The following is a 21278-nucleotide window of genomic DNA, read 5'->3' on the forward strand; positions in this document are numbered from 1 at the left end:
AAATTCAGTTACTGTGGATTTACCAACCACGTCTGCTGGAAGTTTGTTCCAAGGATCTACTACTCTTTCAGTGAAATAATATTTTCTCACGTTGCTTTTGATCTTTCCCCCAACTAAATTCAGATTGTCCCCCCTTGTTCTTGTGTTCACTTTCCTATTAAAAACACTTCCCTCCTGGACCTTATTTAACCCTTTAACATATTTAAATGTTTCGATCATGTCCCCACTTTTCCTTCTGCCCTCCAGACTATACAGATTGAGTTCATGAAGTCTTTCCTGATACGTTTTATGCTGAAGACCTTCCACCATTCTTGTAGCCCGTCTTTGGACCCGTTCAATTTCGTCAATATCTTTTTGTAGGTGAGGTCTCCAGAACTGAACACAGTATTATTCCAAATGTGGTCTCATCAGCGCTCTATATAAGGGGATCACAATCTCCCTCTTCCTGCTTGTTATACCTCTAGCTATGCAGCCAAGCATCCTACTTGCTTTTCCTACTGCCCGACCGCACTGTTCACCCATTTTGAGACTGTCAGAAATCACTACCCCTAAATCCTTCTCTTCTGAAGTTTTTATTATTTTTATTATTATTTATTAGATTTGTATGCCGCCCCTCTCCGCAAATACTAAACCGAGGAACCAAGTGGAACCGTTGTTTAAAAATACGATGTAGAAATACATAAACGTCCGTCCCGTTTCATTTCTGCAAACAGTTGAGACCAAAGACCCAAGCTTGCCAGTTTTGCCTTTTATTTGTTAATTGGTTTGAATCAAGCCATTTAGTACAAGAATCCCAGGGGATGAAAAAAGGGAAGTCAACATATCCAAAAAAGAAGAACTGCAGCACATCAGAGGCAACGAGGAAACATGGGCTGTTAAAAACACAGGCACATATAGACAGGCCAGTATGGCAGTGATCGCTTCACAGTATCGGAGGGGGACAACACTGGATGGGTCATGTCTTCGGCTTCCCGTTCAAAGTACTGCCTCTCGTGCGGAAGCACCAATGCAAAGGAAAGAACAGGAAACCATGTCCTTGGTGCCATAAAGCCATGGCTGGCCCACATGCGGCCGAGTCAGGGGGCAGGAAAACCACGTCGTGGGAGGAGCAGCCGTGGTCACGTCACTACAGCTGCAAATATGGTTTGGTGCTCCTGCATAGATTGCAGGCGGGTATACAAACGTGGTTAAGAACAAAGCGTCACAACCTTGCCAAGTCAAGGGGAGGAAGTTCAAAAAAACAGCTGCAGGCACGACCCGTTCTTGCATCTCACAAATCTTAACGTCCAATTCTGTGCAATGGGTAGAGACAGAGCTAATCTTCCGGGCGGATGGGGAGGGAAAAAGATCACTGTGGAATCAGTTCGATGCAGATTCCAAGATTAGAGTCCTCTTGAGCTGCAGCGTGCGTTGTATCTAATCCTCGGTTCACAGCCATTTTGGGGACCGTTTCAAATTGCAATCGACATAGTAAGAAGTGACGTACGACCCATTCTTAAAATTATGACCCTTCCCATCATTAGAAGGAGTCCTCGACTTACAGCTACATTTCTGTTCTTCAGCGAGACACGGGCTTGAATTTTGCCCCATTTCATGACCTCTCCTCCCACATTGGTTAAGCCTGGGTTTCCCAACCTTGGCAACTTGATGATATCTGGACTTCAACTCCCAGAATTCCCCAGCCAGCATTCGCTGGCTGGGGAATTCTGGGATTTGAAGTCCAGATATCTTCAAGTTGCCAAGGTTGGGAAACACTGGGTTAAGCGAATCACTTCTGTGGTTAATTTAGTAACGGGGTCGCTAAGTGAATCGGGCTTCCCCCATTGACATTGCTTGCCAGAAGTCTGAAAAAGGAATCACACGACACTGCAACTGTCATGTGTCAGTCGCCGCGTCTCTGAATTTTGATCATGCGACGATGAGGACGGCATGACGGCTGTCAAGAGTGAAAAATAGTCATTAAGTCATTTTCGGTGCTGTTGCGACTTTGACGTCACTAAATGAATTGTGGTAAGTCGAGGACTGCTTCTACACCATCCCCAAGATTACATCATGGTTGTGATTTGGTTGCTGGGCAAACAGTTCACATTTTACAATTGTTGGCAGCATCTCGTTACGCAATTGTAATTTGCAAGCTTGCCAGCTAGATCCCGACCGCATGATTGGCGTAATGAGTTTGCTTAACCACCATAGCTAAAAATGATCATTAATTTGGGCCCAGTCACACGGTTCACTTAATGACCGCATCATTAGAGGTCAAAACTCTGCTTCCAATTGTGGTCATAACCCGAGGACTACCTCTGTAGCCGAAAGCATTAAAAGGTCCTCCCAACAGGTTGTGTTTACACTTCAAATCCATGTCGGAACTGCAATATATATCTTAATCTCCCTGGCCAAATAAATATTGATGGATCTTGTAAATATCCGGGAAATCTAGTGGGAAATAGTCACTGCCCAGCCAAGTGCTAGAAAATTCATGAACTTGAAAGAAAAGTGCTTGGCAATCATTTTAGCACACCCATACTCATTACGTTGTAGTAGAGGCGTGCAAAAACCTACATCTATTTTCAGGTCATTTCAAGGGTTGTTTAGCGTAGCCAGCATTTACTTGCGAACCTGGGTGCTGCTCTCCAGATCTCGGACATTCAACCTTACATAGAACTAACGATAGTTAACCATCCCCAAGTTTGCTCTGTCTCCCCAACATGGATTAAGTCCCAATGGTCTTTTCTTTCATGGATCATTAAAAACCCCTTTTTTTCCTGCCCGCAATGTTTCTTTGCAAAAAACCACAAGAGAAACAGCTTCCAATGTTTTTCAAGTTCCTGGAAAAACAAGGAGATGGAGAATGTGGAACAACTGGGAAGGGTTTTGGGTTTTTTTAACTATGGTGGTATTATTATTATTTTGTTTCGTTACCAAAAAAGTGGTAAATCTAGTGCAATTTCTGTGTTATACCCAGATGTGGAACCGGAGGAGGGAATCAGTCCCAGATCTAAAACTCTTAGCGCAGGTCGAGACATTCTATGCCAAAAACTTGTTTTACTGGAGGGGTTGAAGATGTCGGGCTCAATTGCATATCCTTCTGATGGAGAGATGAATAAAGTCCTTGTTGAGTGGGGAACGTCTGTAGAAAGAACCTCCAGATCTTGCCACACGCGTGCCAGCCAGCTGGGGTGGCCAAGATCCCAGATCCCAAACTCTGGAGGAATTTAGCCCCTACCCACCCTCACCCTACACCCCCCCCAAAAAAAAAAATCCCACGGGAGGCTTCAAAATAACACAATTAAGGCTGTCGTCCTGTTGTGCACAAACCCAGGCACCAGTCTTGCATTCCTTTGCGAGGTTGACTTCCAAGCAAGCGTGCCCAAGAGCAGGCTATGGATTTCAGGGGGGGGGGAGGGGGGGGAAGATATTTTAAAACTTGTGCTTGGCTCACTCTGAAAGCAATAGGAATCCCAAAGTGCTTGAATTAAAATTTGGACTGCATTCAGGAAATATATATATATATATATATATTCCTTCTCCGTGATGCATTACCATTGTTGCTTTTTTTTTTCAAATGAAATCTGACAATATTAATAATTTGAAAGGGAGCTTAGAAAAGTGCTCTGGGGCAGGATGGGGGATGCTGGAGATACTGAAGGGGGGGGGGATTTTCTTCTTTCCCCAATCCAATGTTTCTCAGCTTTGGTGACTTTTAAGACGTGTAGACTTTTTAACTCCTAGAATTCCCCAGCAAGTCTGTACTTCTTAAAACGTCTTAAAACTGAGGAACTTTGCCCAAACTGGTCCTCAATGACTACCCTCAAGAGGAAGAAAGGCATAAATGTCTCTCCCACCTTCCTCCTCTAAAATACTGTCTTGTCGAACATGCACAACCACTTTCACAGACATACGCACTCACGCCAACTCCAGGCATGAATGTACATTATCGAGTAGACGTGAATCCTGCATTCAAACACACATCAAACCTGCGGCTTAGTCACAGAGCCCCCCCATGCTAGGCACATATCGTAGGCATCGTCTTTCTCTCCTGTCCCCCACTTCCCGCCCCTCCTTTTGTAAAACACACACACATACGCACACCCATTCCGAAATCCTAAATAAATACAAAAATGCACAAAACCCACATGCTTTCCCCTAGCTTTTTCTCAGCATGCCCAGCTGCAAACTCGCAAAGAAGGTGTGCTTTTGTAAAAAGAGGTTGCAGGCGTGCCCGTCTGCCTGCCTTGGCGGCATCTTATACAATTTAAATTAAATTAACAGAGTTGGAAGGGACCCTGCAGGTCATCTAGTCCAACCCACTCCCCCTACCCAAGCCGGAGACGCTACATCTGCCTCTACCTAGGATCGAACTCACAACCTCCCGATCTCCTTGGACATCTATGTCCCAGCCCAGGGGATGGCTTTCTTTTAGGAATCTCTGGGGAAAGCAGCAGGGGAGAATGGTTAATATTTTAATTGGGTTAAAAAGGGATGCTTATCACAAGTTGGAAGTGTTTTGGTTTGAGTGCTGGGAGAGGAACAAGGATTCAAGGTCGTCTCACATCCTCCCCTCCAAAGCCTGCAGTCTTCCCTAGCAGTGAGCAAAACACGACCCAACAGCGCCTCCCAGTGTCAGTTCAGCGCAGGTGACAGTGAGCACGGTTAGCAGCCCTGGCTGGATTCCAAGCATCCTACAGTAATTCACGTAGCCAAGGCCGTCGAGATGATGTAATCCAGAAGGCATCAGTTGCAGTCGTCCCATTGAAAACAAACGCTCTCCTCTGAGGTTAGACATCGGTGGTAGGAAAGAGGGCCAGAGGTGGAACAAAGCAACACAGGTTCCATAAACCGAAAACAGGGAGAAGGGACGCACAATGGGACCAGCAGGGGCATTACGGCGCCCCCCGCAGGCTGAAATGATGCCAACGAAAGTCCTTCAGTGGGATGTCCATGCTGATTTTCTGGAGACACCTCCTGTAGGGGTAGGACCGGTCTTGAAAGATTCGTCTGCTCTCCAAACCACGAAGAGGTTCTCCAAACGAGGCGGGCACCAACTGCCCGACACGGAAGCCAAAGACGCAACCCACGAGTAACCTAGTCGGATAGATCCTTCCGAAGTCTTTATTTTATTTTCACAGCAATCCGTACCGTGTTAATTCCATGAATACCGGAAGAGGAAGAGGACAGAAACCCCCGGAGCCCAGCCCCGAGGATCCAAAACTGTGCATCTGGTCATCACCACCACCGCCTGTCCCCCCTCAGCAGTAGCTGTGCGTCTGGCCCTCGGCATACACCGTCCAGCTGGGTCCCAGATAGCACCCGGACGGAGAGCCCTCTCTCCTCTCCACGTTGCCGTATTGTGGGGAGGTTTCCTCCAGCTTCTGCAGAGGTGCCGCGGCCAGGCTCCCTGGGTGGGGGGCGGGCGCATCGTAGGTGATGATGGGCTCTGGACCGTAAGAGGGATGGGCCCCCCAACAGGCAGAGGGCGGGCGGTAGAACTGCCACAGGGCCCGGCTGCAAGGCAAAGCGTCCATCAGTTGGCGGTGTTGCCCTGAGGGTGGGTAGCCCCACGCCAGCTTCTGCTTCTGAGGCAGGGGGGGTCTGCTGGGCTGGGGCAACGCCTGAGGAGCTCCCGGGTCGGAATGACTACGGGGATGAGCTGTTTCGGGGGGAGGAGGAGGGGACGGCGTGGGGCTGACGGAGGAAGGCTCAGGGAAGGGCACGTTGACGTAGATGGGCTCTTGGCGGGTGACGGCTGGTGGCATCGACTGGATCTGCAGCGGGGAATTCTTCAAGATGGGCTGAAGAGAGGGGGCAGCCGGGGGGAGATGGGTCTGTCGCCAGGGCCTCTCAAAGACCCCGTAGGAGGCGTTGAACGTGGCCAGATACTCCGGGGGCGGGCAAGAAGGCCACGGGCGTGCCAAGCCAGGATAGGCGGGAGGCTCCCCCACAATCTCGTAATACAGGTTCTCGTGCTCCAGCTGAGAAGGGGGGCTCCCATTGACCCCCAGCCGAGAGGAGGCGGGGAAGTGGCCGTGATGCCGGAGAGGATGGTCCGTGAGGCCAGACTGGAAAGTGGAGGACCTCGTTTTGAGGGGCAAGTGACCGGTCATTATGGGGAAATGGGGAGGGGGCGGAGGTTTCGGCGGGGTGGCCAAGGAGCCAGATGAAGGAAAGGCGTCTTGCGGCTGGCGGAAAGATGGGTAGGGAACCGACAGGGGTGGGGGATGCAAACCATAGGCGGGAGAGTGGGAGGAGAGGTGGTAGGGGTCCGAGAAGAGAAGCGCCTGGGGGTCCCTCTGGTCTAGCTTAGTGAGGGCCCTCCTGAAAGGGGAAAAGGAATCCGATCTACCCAAGGGAGAAGATTGGCTGAGAGGCACCTGCAGAGAGACAAGGCAAACGGCGTGAGCAACAAGAAGGCGTTTCCAAGCATGCCAACACCGCCCGCCCTCGCCCCTCCCTCCCTCCCTTTCCTGCTCCATTCCCTTCTTCCTCCACGAGCTAAAATCTCCACCAAGTTGGCCAGAAAAGCCAGCACGGGGTTTGTTCTTGATCGCGAGGAAGCTCAGGACAGCTTGGGGCTCTGTATCTTTTGGCCCCGATCACGGGAAAAATTGCAACAAAGAATAACCAGGAGGGTGGGGGAGAAAAAAAATCCTTCTAGAAATATTCCAAAATCTGCACCCTGCCCAACGGCAAAGTTATCCCAGCTCGGTCCCAGCCCTTCGTGAGCTGATCCCTCACCTGGCTGCCTCCCTTTAGGTTGCGGCTCTGGCTGCCGATGCTCCTGGCCCTGGCCTGCGCTTGGAGAGGGGAGAGGCCAGGCGCCTTGGGGCTCGGGCGCACCATGGAGTAGAGCGCCTGTGCGCCGCTCGCCAGCTCCCCTGCCTTGCACTCCAGCGACAGAGAGCGCCGAAAATGCGTCCGGGGTTCCCTCTGCTTCAGGCTGGCCTGTCGCTTCTGCTGCAAGGTGGCCTGGTGCGCGCTCTCAGCCAGCGCCAGCGCCATCAGTCGAGCCGGGTTCTTGGGTGGAGGAGGAGGCGGGATGTGCCGCAGCAGGGACAATGCGCCTGGAGACACGGGGGCGGCTTCGGACTTCGGACCTGAATTGGGGAAAGAAAGAGGGAGGCATTAAGGGTTGCATTAAGAAGAAAAATGGAGTTTCCCCTATCCCAGGAGTAGGCAAAATGGGCTCTTCTATGACTTGTGGACTTCAACTCCCAGAATTCTTGAGGCAATCATGCTAGCTCAGGAATTCTGGGAGTTGAAGTCCACATGTCATACAAGAGCCAAGCAGAGAAGGCTCTTCCCCTGGGTCCCGCCAAATAGCATTGTTTAGTTGATGGGATCCGGAGAAGGCCCACTCTGTGGGACCTAACCGGTCGCTGGGATTCGTGCAGCAGAAGGCGGTCCTGGAGATATTCTGGCCCGATGCCATGAAGAGCTTTATAGGTCATAACCAACACTTTGAATTGTGACTGGAAACTGATCGGCAACCAATGCAGACTGCGGAGTGTTGGTGTGACATGGGCATATTTAGGAAAGCCCATGACTGCTCCCGCAGCTGCATTCTGCACAATCTGAAGTTTCCAAACACTTTTCAAAGGTAGCCCCATGTAGAGAGCGTTACATTAGTCGATCCTCAAGGTGATGAGGGCATGAGTGACTGTGAGCAGTGACTCCCTGTCCAAATAGGGCCACAACTGGTGCACCAGGCGAACCTGGGCAAACGCCCCCCTCGCCACAGCTGAAAGATGTTTCTCTAATGTAAGCTGTGGATCGAGGAGGACGCCCAAGTTGCGGACCCTCTCTGAGGGGGTCAATAATAATCTTACTGGCTTGCAAGCTCTTTCATTATTACACTCCCCAAATAAAGTCTTTTTAAAGCCCCAACCAGGGGATAAAATAATGTACTGAAGCTGACCAGACTAAGGACATTAGCCAGATGAATATCTGGTTAAGCAGTTTCTTTCCCCTATTTATCTCCCCAAAAACTAAGGTTCGTCTTATACTTATTCGAAACATTTAAATATGTCAAAGGGTTAAATAAGGTCCAGGAGGGAAGTGTTTTTAATAGGAAAGTGAACACAAGAACAAGGGGACACAATCTGAAGTTAGTTGGGGGAAAGATCAAAAGCAACGTGAAAAAATATTATTTCACTGAAAGAGTAGTAGATCCTTGGAACAAACTTCCAGCAAACGTGGTTGGTAAATCCACAGTAACTGAATTTAAATATGCCTGGGATAAACATATATCCATTGTAAGATAAAATACAGGAAATAGTATAAGGGCAGACTAGATGGACCAGGAGGTCTTTTTCTGCCGTCAGTCTTCTATGTTTCTATGTTTCTATACTCCGGTGCGTCTTCTAATCCAAAAAATACGGTAAGTAAGTAAGTAAGCAAGCACTGTTACCTTCCCACCAAAGTGGTACTTGTTGATCTACTTGCATTTACATGCTTCCCAACTGCTAGGAAAGCAGGAGCAAAAACGAGAACTCATCCATCATGTAATGCTTGGGTCTCGAACCTGGCTGTCAGCTTTCCAGCTGATAAGCTCAGCATCTTTAACTGCTGAGCCATTGCGATTCCCCCCCGCCCCCCTTTGCATTAGGAAAAGGGAACACCAATTTTGCAGGAAGAAAAACTCAGTGCAAGCTTAATCAAGTTTTTTTTTAATTACTTAATTGTTATTGTTAATCTAGACTGGAAGGCTGGCAGCTTCATCAGAGTCGGGAAAACGACGGCTGCTCCAGATGTCACCCTTTTTTTTATTACTTAATAAAGTCATAATAAAGTCTTTTTCTTTAATTACTTAATAAAGTATTAATGGGGGCTGGGATGCTGGGGACTTCATCAGAGTTGGAAAAATGATGAACCTCCAGATGTTACATTCCCAGCAGCCCTCACCAACAGACTGCTGTGTATTGCAGTTGAGCAAAATCTTTGTGCTTGTTTTTTATATATATATTTTTATATATATTGGGGTTGTCTTTATGAATTTTTTAACCTAAAACTGTAATTTAGATGGCCCTCATCACCTCGAGGCTCGACTACTTTAACGCTCTCTACATGGGGCTACCTTTGAAAAGTGTTCGGAAACTTCAGATCGTGCAGAATGCAGCTGCGAGAGCAGTCATGGGCTTTCCCAAATACACCCATGTTACACCAACACTCTGCAGTCTGCATTGGTTGCCGATCAGTTTCCGGTCACAATTCAAAGTGTTGGTCATTACCTATAAAGCCCTTCATGGCACCGGACCAGGGTATCTACGAGACCGCCTTCTGCCGCACGAATCCCAGCGACCGGTTAGGTCCCACAGAGTGGGCCTTCTCTGGGTCCCGTCAACAAAACAATGTCGCTTGGCGGGGCCCAGGGGAAGAGCCTTCTCTGTGGTGGCCCCGGCCCTCTGGAATCAACTCCCCCCAGAGATTAGAATTGCCCCCACCCTCCTTGCCTTTCGTAAGCTCCTTAAAACCCACCTCTGTCGTCAGGCATGGGGGAATTGAGACATTCTTTCCCCCTAAGCCTTTATAATTTATGCATGGTTTGTTTGTTTGTATGGATGTTTAGTTTTATAATAAGGGTATTTTAGTTGTTTTTAGTATTGGATTTACATGATGTTTTTTATTACTGTTGTTAGCTGCCCTGAGTCTACGGAGAGGGGCAGCATACAAATCCGATAGATAGATAGATAGATAGATAGATAGATAGATAGATAGATAGATAGATAGATAGATAGATAGATAGATAGATAGATATAGATCGATCGATCGATCGATAGATTAGATAGATGATAGATAGATAGATAGATAGATAGATAGATAGATAGATAGATAGATAGTTAGATAGATAGATTAGATAGATGATAGATAGATAGATAGATAGATAGATAGATAGATAGATAGATAGATAGATAGATAGATAGATAGATAGATTGATAGATAGATAGAATGATAGATAGATAGAATGATAGATAGATAGAATGATAGATAGATAGAATGATAGAATCATAGATAGATAGATATTAGATAGATGATAGATAGATAGATAGATAGATAGATAGAATGATAGATAGATAGATAGAATGATAGATAGATAGATAGATAGATAGAATGATAGATAGATAGATAGAATGATAGATAGATAGATAGATAGAATGATAGATAGATAGATAGATAGATAGATAGATAGATAGATAGATAGATAGATAGATAGATAGATAGATAGATATTAGATTTGTTACTATGTACTGTTTTTGCCATTGTTGTGAGCCGCCCCGAGTCTGCGGAATGGGGCGGCATATAAATCCAATAAATCTAATCTAATCTTTGTGTTAAGCATAACAATGGTGGTCATAACAGCGAAGAACGTCAAAAAAAAGTACTTACTGGGTGGAGACAAGCTCTCTTGCGCTTGAGACATCTTGCCCCGGACTTCACGTTCACAAGAGTTGCTGAGCTGCCCCCCTGCCGTGCTCAGGAGCATGGAGATCATATGAGGAGGGGAACTCAACGCTCTGGACTCCCCACCACCGGAAAACATCTCCAGCACTTTGTCGGGCAAGGAAACAGACGTTTCCAATGCGTCTTGGCCGACGTTGGGATGTGAGCAGGGCGAGAGAGCTGCAACCGGACTCACTGAGCTGGAGTCGTCCGAGAGGGATGGGTGTTGCGCGGGAGGGCTGCACTGGTACGTTAGCGGGTCAAAGTCCAGCCCACGGAGTCCGGGAGGACTTAATTCCAACTCCGAGTCCAGCTCCGAGTCCCCTTCCAGCCAAGAGGAACGCCGACGGGAGGCCACCTCGTCTGTCCCAGTGGCCAAGCCCTCGCCCTGGCCAGAGACGGAAGATCCCAGAGAAGAACACGAGTGGCATTGCTTGAGGGTGGGGAAAGCATCACTGCTGGAATGTGGACGTCTCAGAGAAGGCAATTTGGGGAGACCTAAGGGCCAAGACCCCAAAAGAAAGAAAGTTTGACATGGCTCAAAGTTCTCCAGTCTGTTGATTCAACATAGCCGCCCCGAGTCTACGGAGAGGGGCGGCATACAAATCTAATAAATAATAATAATAATAATAATAATGATGATGATGATGATGCTAGATGGCCAAGAGTCAACATTGTGAAGAAGAATATTTCTGTCTCTGAAGAAGGGGTTGCTTGAACGGACCCAGATTTTGGTAGAAGGCAGTTTCTTGTCTAACTAACTGCATGTATTCACTTGTCTGAAACGGTATCGGTTCTCCTCCAAGGTCCCTTCCAGCTTTATTTCTATTTCTATTTTTATTCTAGCTCTACCTCTAATTATCCTATGCTATCCTATGTTATGCTATGCTATGCTATCATTCTATCCTATCCTATCCTGTCATCCTATCCTATCATCCTATCCTATGCTATCCTATCCTATGCTATCCTATCATTCTATCCTAACATGCTATTCTCTCCTATCCTAGCATTTTATCCCAACTTATCCTATCATCCTATCCTATCCTATGCTAACATCTGATCCTATCATCTTATTTTATCCTATCCTATCCTATCATCCTATCCTAACATCCTATCGCATCCTATCCTATCCTAACATCCTATCGCATCCTATCCTATCCTAACATCCAGAGAGGGGCGGCATACAAATCTAATAAATAATAATAATAATCCAATCCTATCATCTTATTTTATCCTATTCTATCCTATCATCCTATCCTATCCTAATATCCTACCCTAACATCCTTCGGAGAGTCTTCGGAGAGGGGCGGCATACACATCTAATAAATTATTATTATTATTATTATTATTATTATTATTATTATTATCCTATCATCCTATTTTATCCTATTCTATCCTATCATCCTATCCTATCCTAATATCCTACCCTTACATCCTTCGGAGAGTCTTCGGAGAGGGGCGGCATACAAATCTAATAAATTATTATTATTATTATTATTATTATTATTATTATTAATAATAATAATAATATTATTATTATTATCATCATCATCCTATCATCCTATTTTATCCCATTCTATCGTATCATCCTATCCCAGGGGTAGGCAAAGTTGGCTCATCTATAAAATGTGGACTTCAACTTCCAGAATTCCTGAGCTAGCATGATTGTCTCCGGAATTCTGGGAGTTGAAAACCACAAGTCATAGAGGAGCCAATTTTACCTACCCCTGCCCTATCCTATCCTAACATCCTATCCTATCCTGTCATCCTATACTATCCTAACCTAACCTATAGGAGCTTCAGAAAAAGATGGTGTATTCCCTCTGCAGAAGAATATCAATAAAAAACATCCTTCACATTCAGAGGATCTTAAGGTCAACACCTAACATGATCAGGTAACAGGTGATGAAAAAGCATTCCCGAAACCTGGAGAGCATCTGCCCTTCAAATCAGAAGATGACCAGCTCCTGGTTTTGATAATGAAGGTCACTCTAACATCTGACTTCTTACACATCTGGTTTAATGCCAAACCCAGGTTAATTAAGAGCAATAAGCAAACTGCCCTACAGATCGATATTCACACCAGCTCCTGATTCCGAAAATCTGCTTTCTCAGCCTTGACAAGTTTCAACTAACCGGACATCGACTCCTCGAACTGTCAGCAATGACCTTGATGGCTGTGAAACGCTGGGAACTGAAGCCCAACTTGGCTAGAAGTTGCTACACTTGGGAAACAAGCGCTTTGAAGAATTATTTGGAGAGGGCTATCTTGAGTTCATGCAGTCCATTTTGATAGAGCAAAATCATTGGGGTGTTTCAGCAGATAGAGAAACAGAGGTGGGGTTCAGCAGGTTCTGAATAGTTCTGAAGAACCAGTAGTGGAAATTTTGAGTAGTTTGGAGCAGTGTTTCCCAACCTTGGCAACTTGAAGATATTTGGACTTCAACTCCCAGAATTCCCCAGCCAGCGGATGCAGGTTTTTAGAATTGTGTTTTATCTAATTTATATTTAATAATTAATTGTTGGGTTTTTAGTGATGGATGTTTTTAATTATCAGATTGAAAGGAACGGAGTGAATAGGGTTGGATGGGAGAGTGGTAGGTTATGACCTATAAAGCCCTTCATGGCACCGGACCAGAATATCTTCGGGACCGCCTCCTGCCGCACGAATCCCAGCGACCGGTTAGGTCCCACAGAGTCGGCCTTCTTCGGGTCCCGTCGACTAAACAATGCCGTCTGGCGGGACCCAGGGGAAGAGCCTTCTCTGTGGGGGCCCCGACCCTCTGGAACCAGCTCCCCCCTGAGATTAGGATTGCCCCCACCCTCCCTGCCTTTCGTAAACTCCTTAAGACCCACCTCTGCCGTCAGGCATGGGGGAACTAAACATCTCCCCCTTGCCCATGTTGTTTTGCCATTGATTGATTGACTGTGTGTCTGTTTTTATATACATTGGGATTGTTTTATAAATTTATTAATTTTAAACTGTAATTAGATTGGTGGGCATTGGATTTGTTATTATGTACTGTTTTATTGTTGTTGTGAGCCGCCCCGAGTTTGCGGAGAGGGGCGGCATATAAATCCAATAAATCTAATCTAATCTAATCTAATCTAATTCTGGGAGTTGAAGTCCAAATACAGTGATACCTCGTCTTACAAACGCCTCGTCATACAAACTTTTCGAGATACAAACCCGGGGTTTAAGATTTTTTTGCCTCTTCATACAAACTATTTTCACCTTACAAACCCAAGCCAACTCCACTGGGATGCCCCGCCTCCGGACTTCTGTTGCCAGCGCACCCGTTTCTGCACTGCTGGGATTCCCCTGAGCCTCCCCTCCATGGGAAACACCACCTCCAGACTTCCGCGTTTTTGTGATGCTGCAGGGGAATCCCAGCAGTGCAAAAACGAGCGCTTCGCTGGCAACAGAAGTCCGGAGGTGGGGTTTCCCAGTGAGGAGAGCCTCAGCGAAGTCACAGCATCACAAAAACACGGAAGTCTGGAGGTGGGGTTTCGAGGACTTCCGTGTTTTTTGTGATGCTGCAATTTCACTGATGCTCCCTTCACTGGGAAACCCTACCTCCAGACTTCCGTTGCCAGCGAAGCGCTCGTTTTTGCGATGCTGGGATTCCCCTGCAGCATCGCAAAACACAGCGGTCCGGAGGTGGGGTTTCCCATGGAGGGGAACCTCAGGGGAATCCCAGCAGCACAAAAACGGGCGCTTCGGCTGGCAAAAGGTGTGAATTTTGGGCTTGCACGCATTAATTGCTTTTACATTGGTTCCTATGGGAAACATTGTTTTGTCTTACAAACTTTTCACCTTAAGAACCTCGTCCCGGAACCAATTAAGTTTGTAAGACAAGGTATCACTGTATCTTCAAGTTGCCAAGGTTGGGAAACACTGGTTTGGAGAACCGGTAAATACCACCTCTGGCTGCCCCCCCCCCATCCCCATCTATTCTCTGCCTCCCGAGTCCCAGCTGATCGGGAGGAAATGGGGATTTCGCAGTATCCTTCCCCTGCCACACCCACCAAGCCACGCCCACAGAACCGGTAGTTTTAAAAAAACTGAATCCACCGCAGAGGGGTCGTTACCGTTACCTGTTAGACTAGCCTGAGATGTTAGAGATTCTTCACTTTTGGCGGATCGCAAGGTGACCGTCTCACCACGGCTCCCTGAAGAGAGAGGACAAAGAAACAGATGAGCTTTATCAGTGGTTCTCAACCTTTCTAATGCTGCGACCCCTTAATATAGTTCCTCGTGTTGTGGTGACCCCCAGCCACAAGTCTAGCGCCAATTCTCCCAACAGAGCTTTAAGCTGATTGGTAGGAAGGTCAGAGGGATACCCCACACTCTAAGCGCCTGATTGGTCGGATTGTAAAAAATATGTCCCAAGGCACCAGAATGGAAGCTTTAGTTCCTAACATTAAATTTGTCTTTTCCCATGGTCTTAGGTGACCCCTGTGAAACGGTCATTCAACCTCCAAAGGGGTCCCGACCCCCAGATTGAGAACCACTCCTCTAAAAAAAGACATGTTTGCAATCTCTCCTTGATCTTGAATCCACATTTTGCCCGTTTAATGGGCAAGCCGCCCCGAGTCTTCGGAGAGGGGTGGCATACAAATCTAATAAGCTATAACTATAACTATAACTTAATACACGGGGGAAAATGGGGTATACTGCTCATCGAGTTTCATCACATTCTGCTCCCCAAAACTAAAGTGCACTGGCTGCCGATCGGTTTCCGGTCACAATTCAAAATGTTGGTAATGACCTTTAAAGCCCTACATGGCATTGGGCCAGAATACATCCGGAACCGCCTTCTACAGCACAAATCCCAGCGACTGATAAGGTCCCACAGAGTTGGCCTTCTCCAGGTCCTGTCGACCAAACAATGTTGTTTGGCGGGCCCCAGGGGAAGAGCCTTCTCTGTGGCAGCCCCGGCCCTCTGGAATCAACTCCCCCCAGAGATTAGAACGGCCCCCACCCTCCTTGTCTTTCGCAAATTACTCAAGACCCACCTTTGTTGCCAGGCATGGGGGAGTTAAGATATTCCTTCCCCTAGACCACTACAAGTTATGCATGGTATGTTTGTGTGTATGTTTGGTTTTATAATAGGGGTTTTTAGTTGTTCTATTAAATTGGATTGTTACATGTTGTTTTTTCTCATTGTTGTTAGCCGCCCTGAGTCTGCGGAGAGGGGCGGCATACAAATCCAATAAATAAATAAAATAAAATAAAATAAAATAAAATAAAATAAAATAAAATAAAATAAAATAAAATAAAATAAAATAAAATAAAATAAAATAAAATAAAATAAAATAAAATAAAATAAAATAAAATAAAATAAAATAAAATAAAATAAAATAAAATAAAATAAAATAAAATAAAATAAAATAAAATAAAATAAAATAAAATAAAATAAAATAAAATAAAATAAAATAAAATAAAATAAAAAAAATAAAATAAATAAAAAAAATAAAATAAATAAAATAAAATAAAATAAATAAAATAAAATAAAATAAAATAAAATAAAATAAAAATAAAACTTACGGTACTTGTTATGTTAATAGAGATTTTTTAAAAATAGTGTGTAGTTTTCCTACCTGGTAAAGATTCTCCCAGTCCAAAAAGCTCTCCCAAGCGATGTGATTTTTTGCGGAAGGGGGCGGGGCCCTTGCCAATGGCAAAGAACGTCTTCCAACTAGGTCCAGATATTTTCCGCAGTTTCCCATTGTTTTCTGTCTTTTGCCTACAAAGTGAGAGGTCATTGTCAAGGACTAGCTCAATCCTAGGTGACATTCCATGATTTTACCATATCAGGTAAAAGAAGCATGTTAAACAGTAATGCTGAGTCATAGGGTGTAAACTGCAACCTGATTGGGCCAGAGAATTATAAAATGCAAAGCAACTTTCCAGTCAACGAAGCAGTGGAAGTGATGTGCCGGTGCCTGGAGGCTGTTGGGGCCTGGATGGGTGTCAACAAACTCAAAATCAACCCAGACAAGACGGAGTGGCTGTGGATCTTGCCTCCCAAGGACAATTCCATCTGTCCGTCCATTACTCTGGGGGGGGGAACTACTGACCCCCTCAGAGAGGGTTCACAACTTGGGCATCCTCCTCGATCCACAGCTGACATTGGAACATCATTCAGCTGTGACAAGGGGGGCGTTTGCCCAGGTTCGCCTGGTGCACCAGTTGCGGCCCTATTTGGACAGGGAGTCACTGCTCACAGTCACTCATGCCCTCATCACCTCGAGGTTCGATTACTGCAACGCTCTCTACATGGGGCTACCTTTGAAAAGTGTTCGGAAACTTCAGATTGTGCAGAACGCAGCCACAAGAGCCATCGTGGGGCTTCCAAGATTCGCCCATATTTCCTCAACACTCCGTGGCTTGCATTGGCTTGCATTGGCTTGCATTGGCTGACGATCAGTTTCCGGTCACAATTCAAAGTGTTGGTCATGATCTTTAAAGCCCTACATGGCTTTGGACTAGAGTACCCAGTGCCTTTGCAACCATGCAAAATCTTTACTCCTCCAAGCTGCCCCTCCCTTTTCTTTCTTAAAAAGACACCGTTTCAGTGCTTTTGCAAGCATGCAAAATCTTTACTCCTCCAAGCTGCCCCTCCCTTTTCTTTCTTAAAAAAAGGGGGGGGGGGAAGAAACCCCTTCATCCCAGCAGCAGCTGCTTGGGTTCGTAAGGTGAAAATAGTTCGGAAAAAGAGGCAAAAAAATCTTAAACACCGGGTTCGTATCTTGAAAAGTTTGTTAGAAGAGGCGTTCGTAAGATGAGGTACCACTGTATATAACAATACGATAATGTTTTTCATGAAAACATGAGAATTGTGTCCCTAAATCACCATATTGTTTCCAGCAGCAAATATTAATAAACAATTAATTGGAATTAGTTCCCAGCACCTAGATTCTACTTTTTAATATAAATTTTATTATAAGTTGCAAAGAGCACGTTAAAAACGAACAAAAGCCAATACAAACATGAGGAAAACAAAGGAGGAGAAGGAAGAAAAGATAATAGAAAAAGGCTTCTGATTTTCTTTACAGCAAATATAAAGTAAGTTCTGAGGACAAAATTACGATATTCGTAACTCACTTTTTCTGTTATATATTTTTTTTCCGGTCTTCAAAACCACAAATCGTAAGTGCATTTTTTTTCTATTTCATGCAAACAAAAAAGTCTATAAAGGGTTTCCAGTTAGCCCTAAATGTAGATATTGTTCTTGCTCTAATCAAAGACCTCAATTGAACCATCTCTGCAAGTTCTATCATCTTCACCAACCATTCCTCTATTGTGTCCAACTTCCCCACTTCGGAGGATACAATAATCTCACTGCAGTTGTCACATATAAGAACAAAGTTCCATTTATTTTCCTAGCTGCCTATTCATTAGTCTCCAAAGGAACATCTCTGGTTTCAATTGTACTTTAATCTTTAAAACCTTCTTCATCTCCTATTATAGGGTTGATATTCCTGGAGGCGTCTGTAATATGGTAAATGATTTAGCTTTACTAGATAAATGGTCAAAGCAATGGAAACTGCAGTTTAATGTTTCCAAATGTAAAATAATGCACTTGAGGAAAAGGAATCCTCAATCTGAGTATTGCATTGGCAGTTCTGTGTTAGCAAAAACTTCAGAAGAGAAGGATTTAGGGGTAGTGATTTCTGACAGTCTCAAAATGGGTGAGCAGTGTGGTCGGGCAGTAGGAAAAGCAAGTAGGATGCTTGGCTGCATAGCTAGAGGTATAACAAGCAGGAAGAGGGAGATTGTGATCCCCTTATATAGAGCGCTGGTGAGACCACATTTGGAATACTGTGTTCATTTCTGGAGACCTCACCTACAAAAAGATATTGACAAAATTGAATGCGTCCAAAGACGAGCTACGAGAATGGTGGAAGGTCTTAAGCATAAAATGTATCAGGAAAGACTTAATGAACTCAATCTCTATAGTCTGGAGGACAGAAGGAAAAGGGGGGACATGATCGAAACATTTAAATATATTAAAGGGTTAAATAAGGTCCAGGAGGGAAGTGTTTTTAATAGGAAAGTGAACACAAGAACAAGGGGACACAATCTGAATTTAGTTGGGGGAAAGATCAAAAGCAACATGAGAAAATATTATTTTACTGAAAGAGTAGTAGATCCTTGGAACAAACTTCCAGCAGACGTGGTAGATAAATCCACAGTAACTGAATTTAAACATGCCTGGGATAAACATATATCCATCCTAAGATAAAATACAGAAAATAGTATAAGGGCAGACTAGATGGACCATGAGGTCTTTTTTTGCCGTCAGACTTCTATGTTTCTATGTTTCTATCTAGAGCAGTGTTTCCCAACCTTGGCAACTTGAAGATATTTGGACTTCAACTCCCAGAATTCCCCAGCCGCTGGCTGGGGAATTCTGGGAGTTGAAGTCCAGATATCTTCAAGTTGCCAAGGTTGGGAAACACTGATCTAGAGCAGGCATTGGGAACTATGGCCCCTTTATGACTTATGGACTTCAACTCCCAGAATTCCTGTGTCACAGTTCTTCTTATCTAGAGCAGGGGTCTCCAACCTTGGGAACTTTAAAGACTTGTGGACTTCAACTCCCAGAATTTTGCTGGCTGAGGAACTCTGGGAGTTGAAGTCCACCATGGTGAAAAAAGTAAGGTTCTACATTTAGGCAAGGACAACAAAATGCACAGGTACAGTGTATGTGGTACATTGTTCAATAGTAGTAACTGAGAGGGATCTTGGAGTCCTAGTGGACAACCATTTAAATATGAGCCAGCAGTGTGCAGCAGCTGTCAAAAAAGCCAACACAGTTCTAGGCTGCATAAACAGATGGATAGAATCAAGATCGTGTGAAGTGTTGAAACCACTTTATAAGGCCTTTGTAAGGCCACACTTGGAATACCGCATTCAGTTTTGGTTGCCGCAATGCAAAAAGGATGTTGAGACTCTAGAAAAAGTGCAGAGAAGAGAGACAAAGATCATTAGGGGACTGGAGGCTAAAACATATGAAGAACATTTGCAAGAACTGGGCATGGGTAGTTTAATGAAAAGAAGGACCAGGGGAGACATGATAGCAGTGTTCCAATATCTCAGGGGTTGCCACGAAGAAGGAGGAGTCAACCTATTCTCCAAAGCACCTGAAGGCAGAAAAAGAAGCAACGGGTGGAAACTAAACAAGAAGAGAAGCAACTTAGAACTAAAGAGAAATTCCCTGACAGTTAGAACAATTAATCAGTGGAACAGCTTGCCTCCAGTAGTTGTGAATGCTCCAACACTGGAAGTTTTTAAGATGTTAGATAATCATCTTTCTGAAGTTTCCTGCCTAAGCAAGGGGTTGGACTAGAAGACCTCAAGATCCTTTCCAACTCTGTTGTTGTTTTTGTTGTTGTTGTTGTTATCATCATCATCATCATTATTGTTGTTGTTATTGTTGTTGTTGTCTTAAAGTTGCTAAGATTGGAGACCCCTGATCTAGAGTCCATGGATGGAGCACTTACCTGGTATTAGGTGATCCCAAAACAGCAGAGAGCTTCCCTTGATCCTGTGGATCTGGAGATCCACGTCTGGCTTCCAGCTTGGTGATCTTACAGAGGGCCTGGGTACGTGCTTGGGCTTCTTCGAGAGACAACAAGCGGGTGGACGGGCAGCTGACCAACTGGGATTTGGGTCGAGAAAGGAAGCAACGTCCTATTAGAGGAGACAGGGGACAGTAAAGTGATGTAAAAAATCATGGGGCATCATCAGAATTGGACTGAAGTCCCGAACTTTCCAAGAACTTTTTCTGCCTTACGAACCCGCCGCCCGAACGCCGAACCCGGAAGTGTGGCAAACGTTCGGGTTCGGGTGGCCGCCAAGAAGCCCTGCCGTCCCGAAACGTGGACTCCAGGAAGGACGTCTTCGTGACGTCAAAGCTCTGCCCATGGAACTCCCTATTGGGATTCCCCACCTCTGGTTGAGCCTCCTGACCAGCCGACAGCTGCGCAGCTCTTTTGCAAAGTTGACAGTCGGGTGGCGGGGCTTCTTGGCGTCCTCCCGAACCCGAACGCCAAACCCGAACTTTTGCCAAACTTCCGGGTTCGGCGTTCAGGAGGCCGCCGAGAAGCCCGCTGCCTGGCTGTCGCCTTTTGAAACAGCCAGGGGGGCGGCCGAAACGTGGACTCCAGGAAGGACGTCTTCGTGACGTCAAAGCTCCGCCCATGGAATTCCCTATTGGGACTCCCCACCTTCATTTGAGCCTCCCGACCGGCGGACAGCTCTGCAGTTCTTTTGCAAAGCTGACAGCCGGGCGGTGGGGCTTCTCGACGTCCTCCTGAACCCGAATGCCGAACCCGAACGTTTGCCGAACTTCCGGGTTCAGCATTCAGGAGAACGCTGAGAAGCGCCCGACTGTTTCAAAAGGTGACACCCGGGTGGCGGCGCTCAGCGGAGCGCCGTTTTTGCATATATATTTTTCTTGCACGCATTAATTGATTTTACATTGTTTCCTATGGGAAATATTGTTTCGTCTTACGAACTTTTCGCCTTACGAACCTCCTCCGGGAACCAATTAAGTTCGTAAGACGAGGTATTACTGTATTTATTTATTTTATTTCAGAGGCAGATATTCCCTCAACTCTACAGATCTTGCATAATTTTGCCAAGTACCGAGTTTAAAACAGAAAAGTGAAACCCAGAGAAATGAGTATGCATCTGCTGATTTGAAAGACTTCTCCACCTTAGCGATATTGAGATGTGTGGACTTCAACTCCCAGAATTCAGCTGAGAAGCATGGTGGCAGTGGGGACTCTGGGAACTGAAGTCCACAATTGCCAAGGTTCAGAAACACTGC

The 21278-nt window shown here is 45.6% G+C and overlaps 1 protein-coding gene across 1 annotated transcript in view; it reads right to left on the minus strand.

Annotated features, from left to right (window-relative positions):
- Positions 1-733: 733 nt before the first annotated feature.
- ARHGAP33 (Rho GTPase activating protein 33) overlaps positions 734-21278 on the minus strand; it is a 77410-nt gene continuing 56865 nt past the window's right edge. The window contains exons 17-22 of the mRNA XM_070763989.1: positions 19948-20137; positions 16039-16184; positions 14533-14607; positions 10381-10932; positions 6733-7091; positions 734-6368 (exon numbers count right to left, since the gene is read on the minus strand). Of these exons, the coding sequence (XP_070620090.1) occupies positions 5247-6368; positions 6733-7091; positions 10381-10932; positions 14533-14607; positions 16039-16184; positions 19948-20137 (2444 nt within the window). The 3' untranslated portion in view covers positions 734-5246. The remainder of the gene's footprint in view (positions 6369-6732; positions 7092-10380; positions 10933-14532; positions 14608-16038; positions 16185-19947; positions 20138-21278) is intronic.

Source organism: Erythrolamprus reginae, chromosome 11 (genome assembly GCF_031021105.1).
Source record: "Erythrolamprus reginae isolate rEryReg1 chromosome 11, rEryReg1.hap1, whole genome shotgun sequence".
NCBI lineage: Eukaryota > Metazoa > Chordata > Lepidosauria > Squamata > Dipsadidae > Erythrolamprus > Erythrolamprus reginae.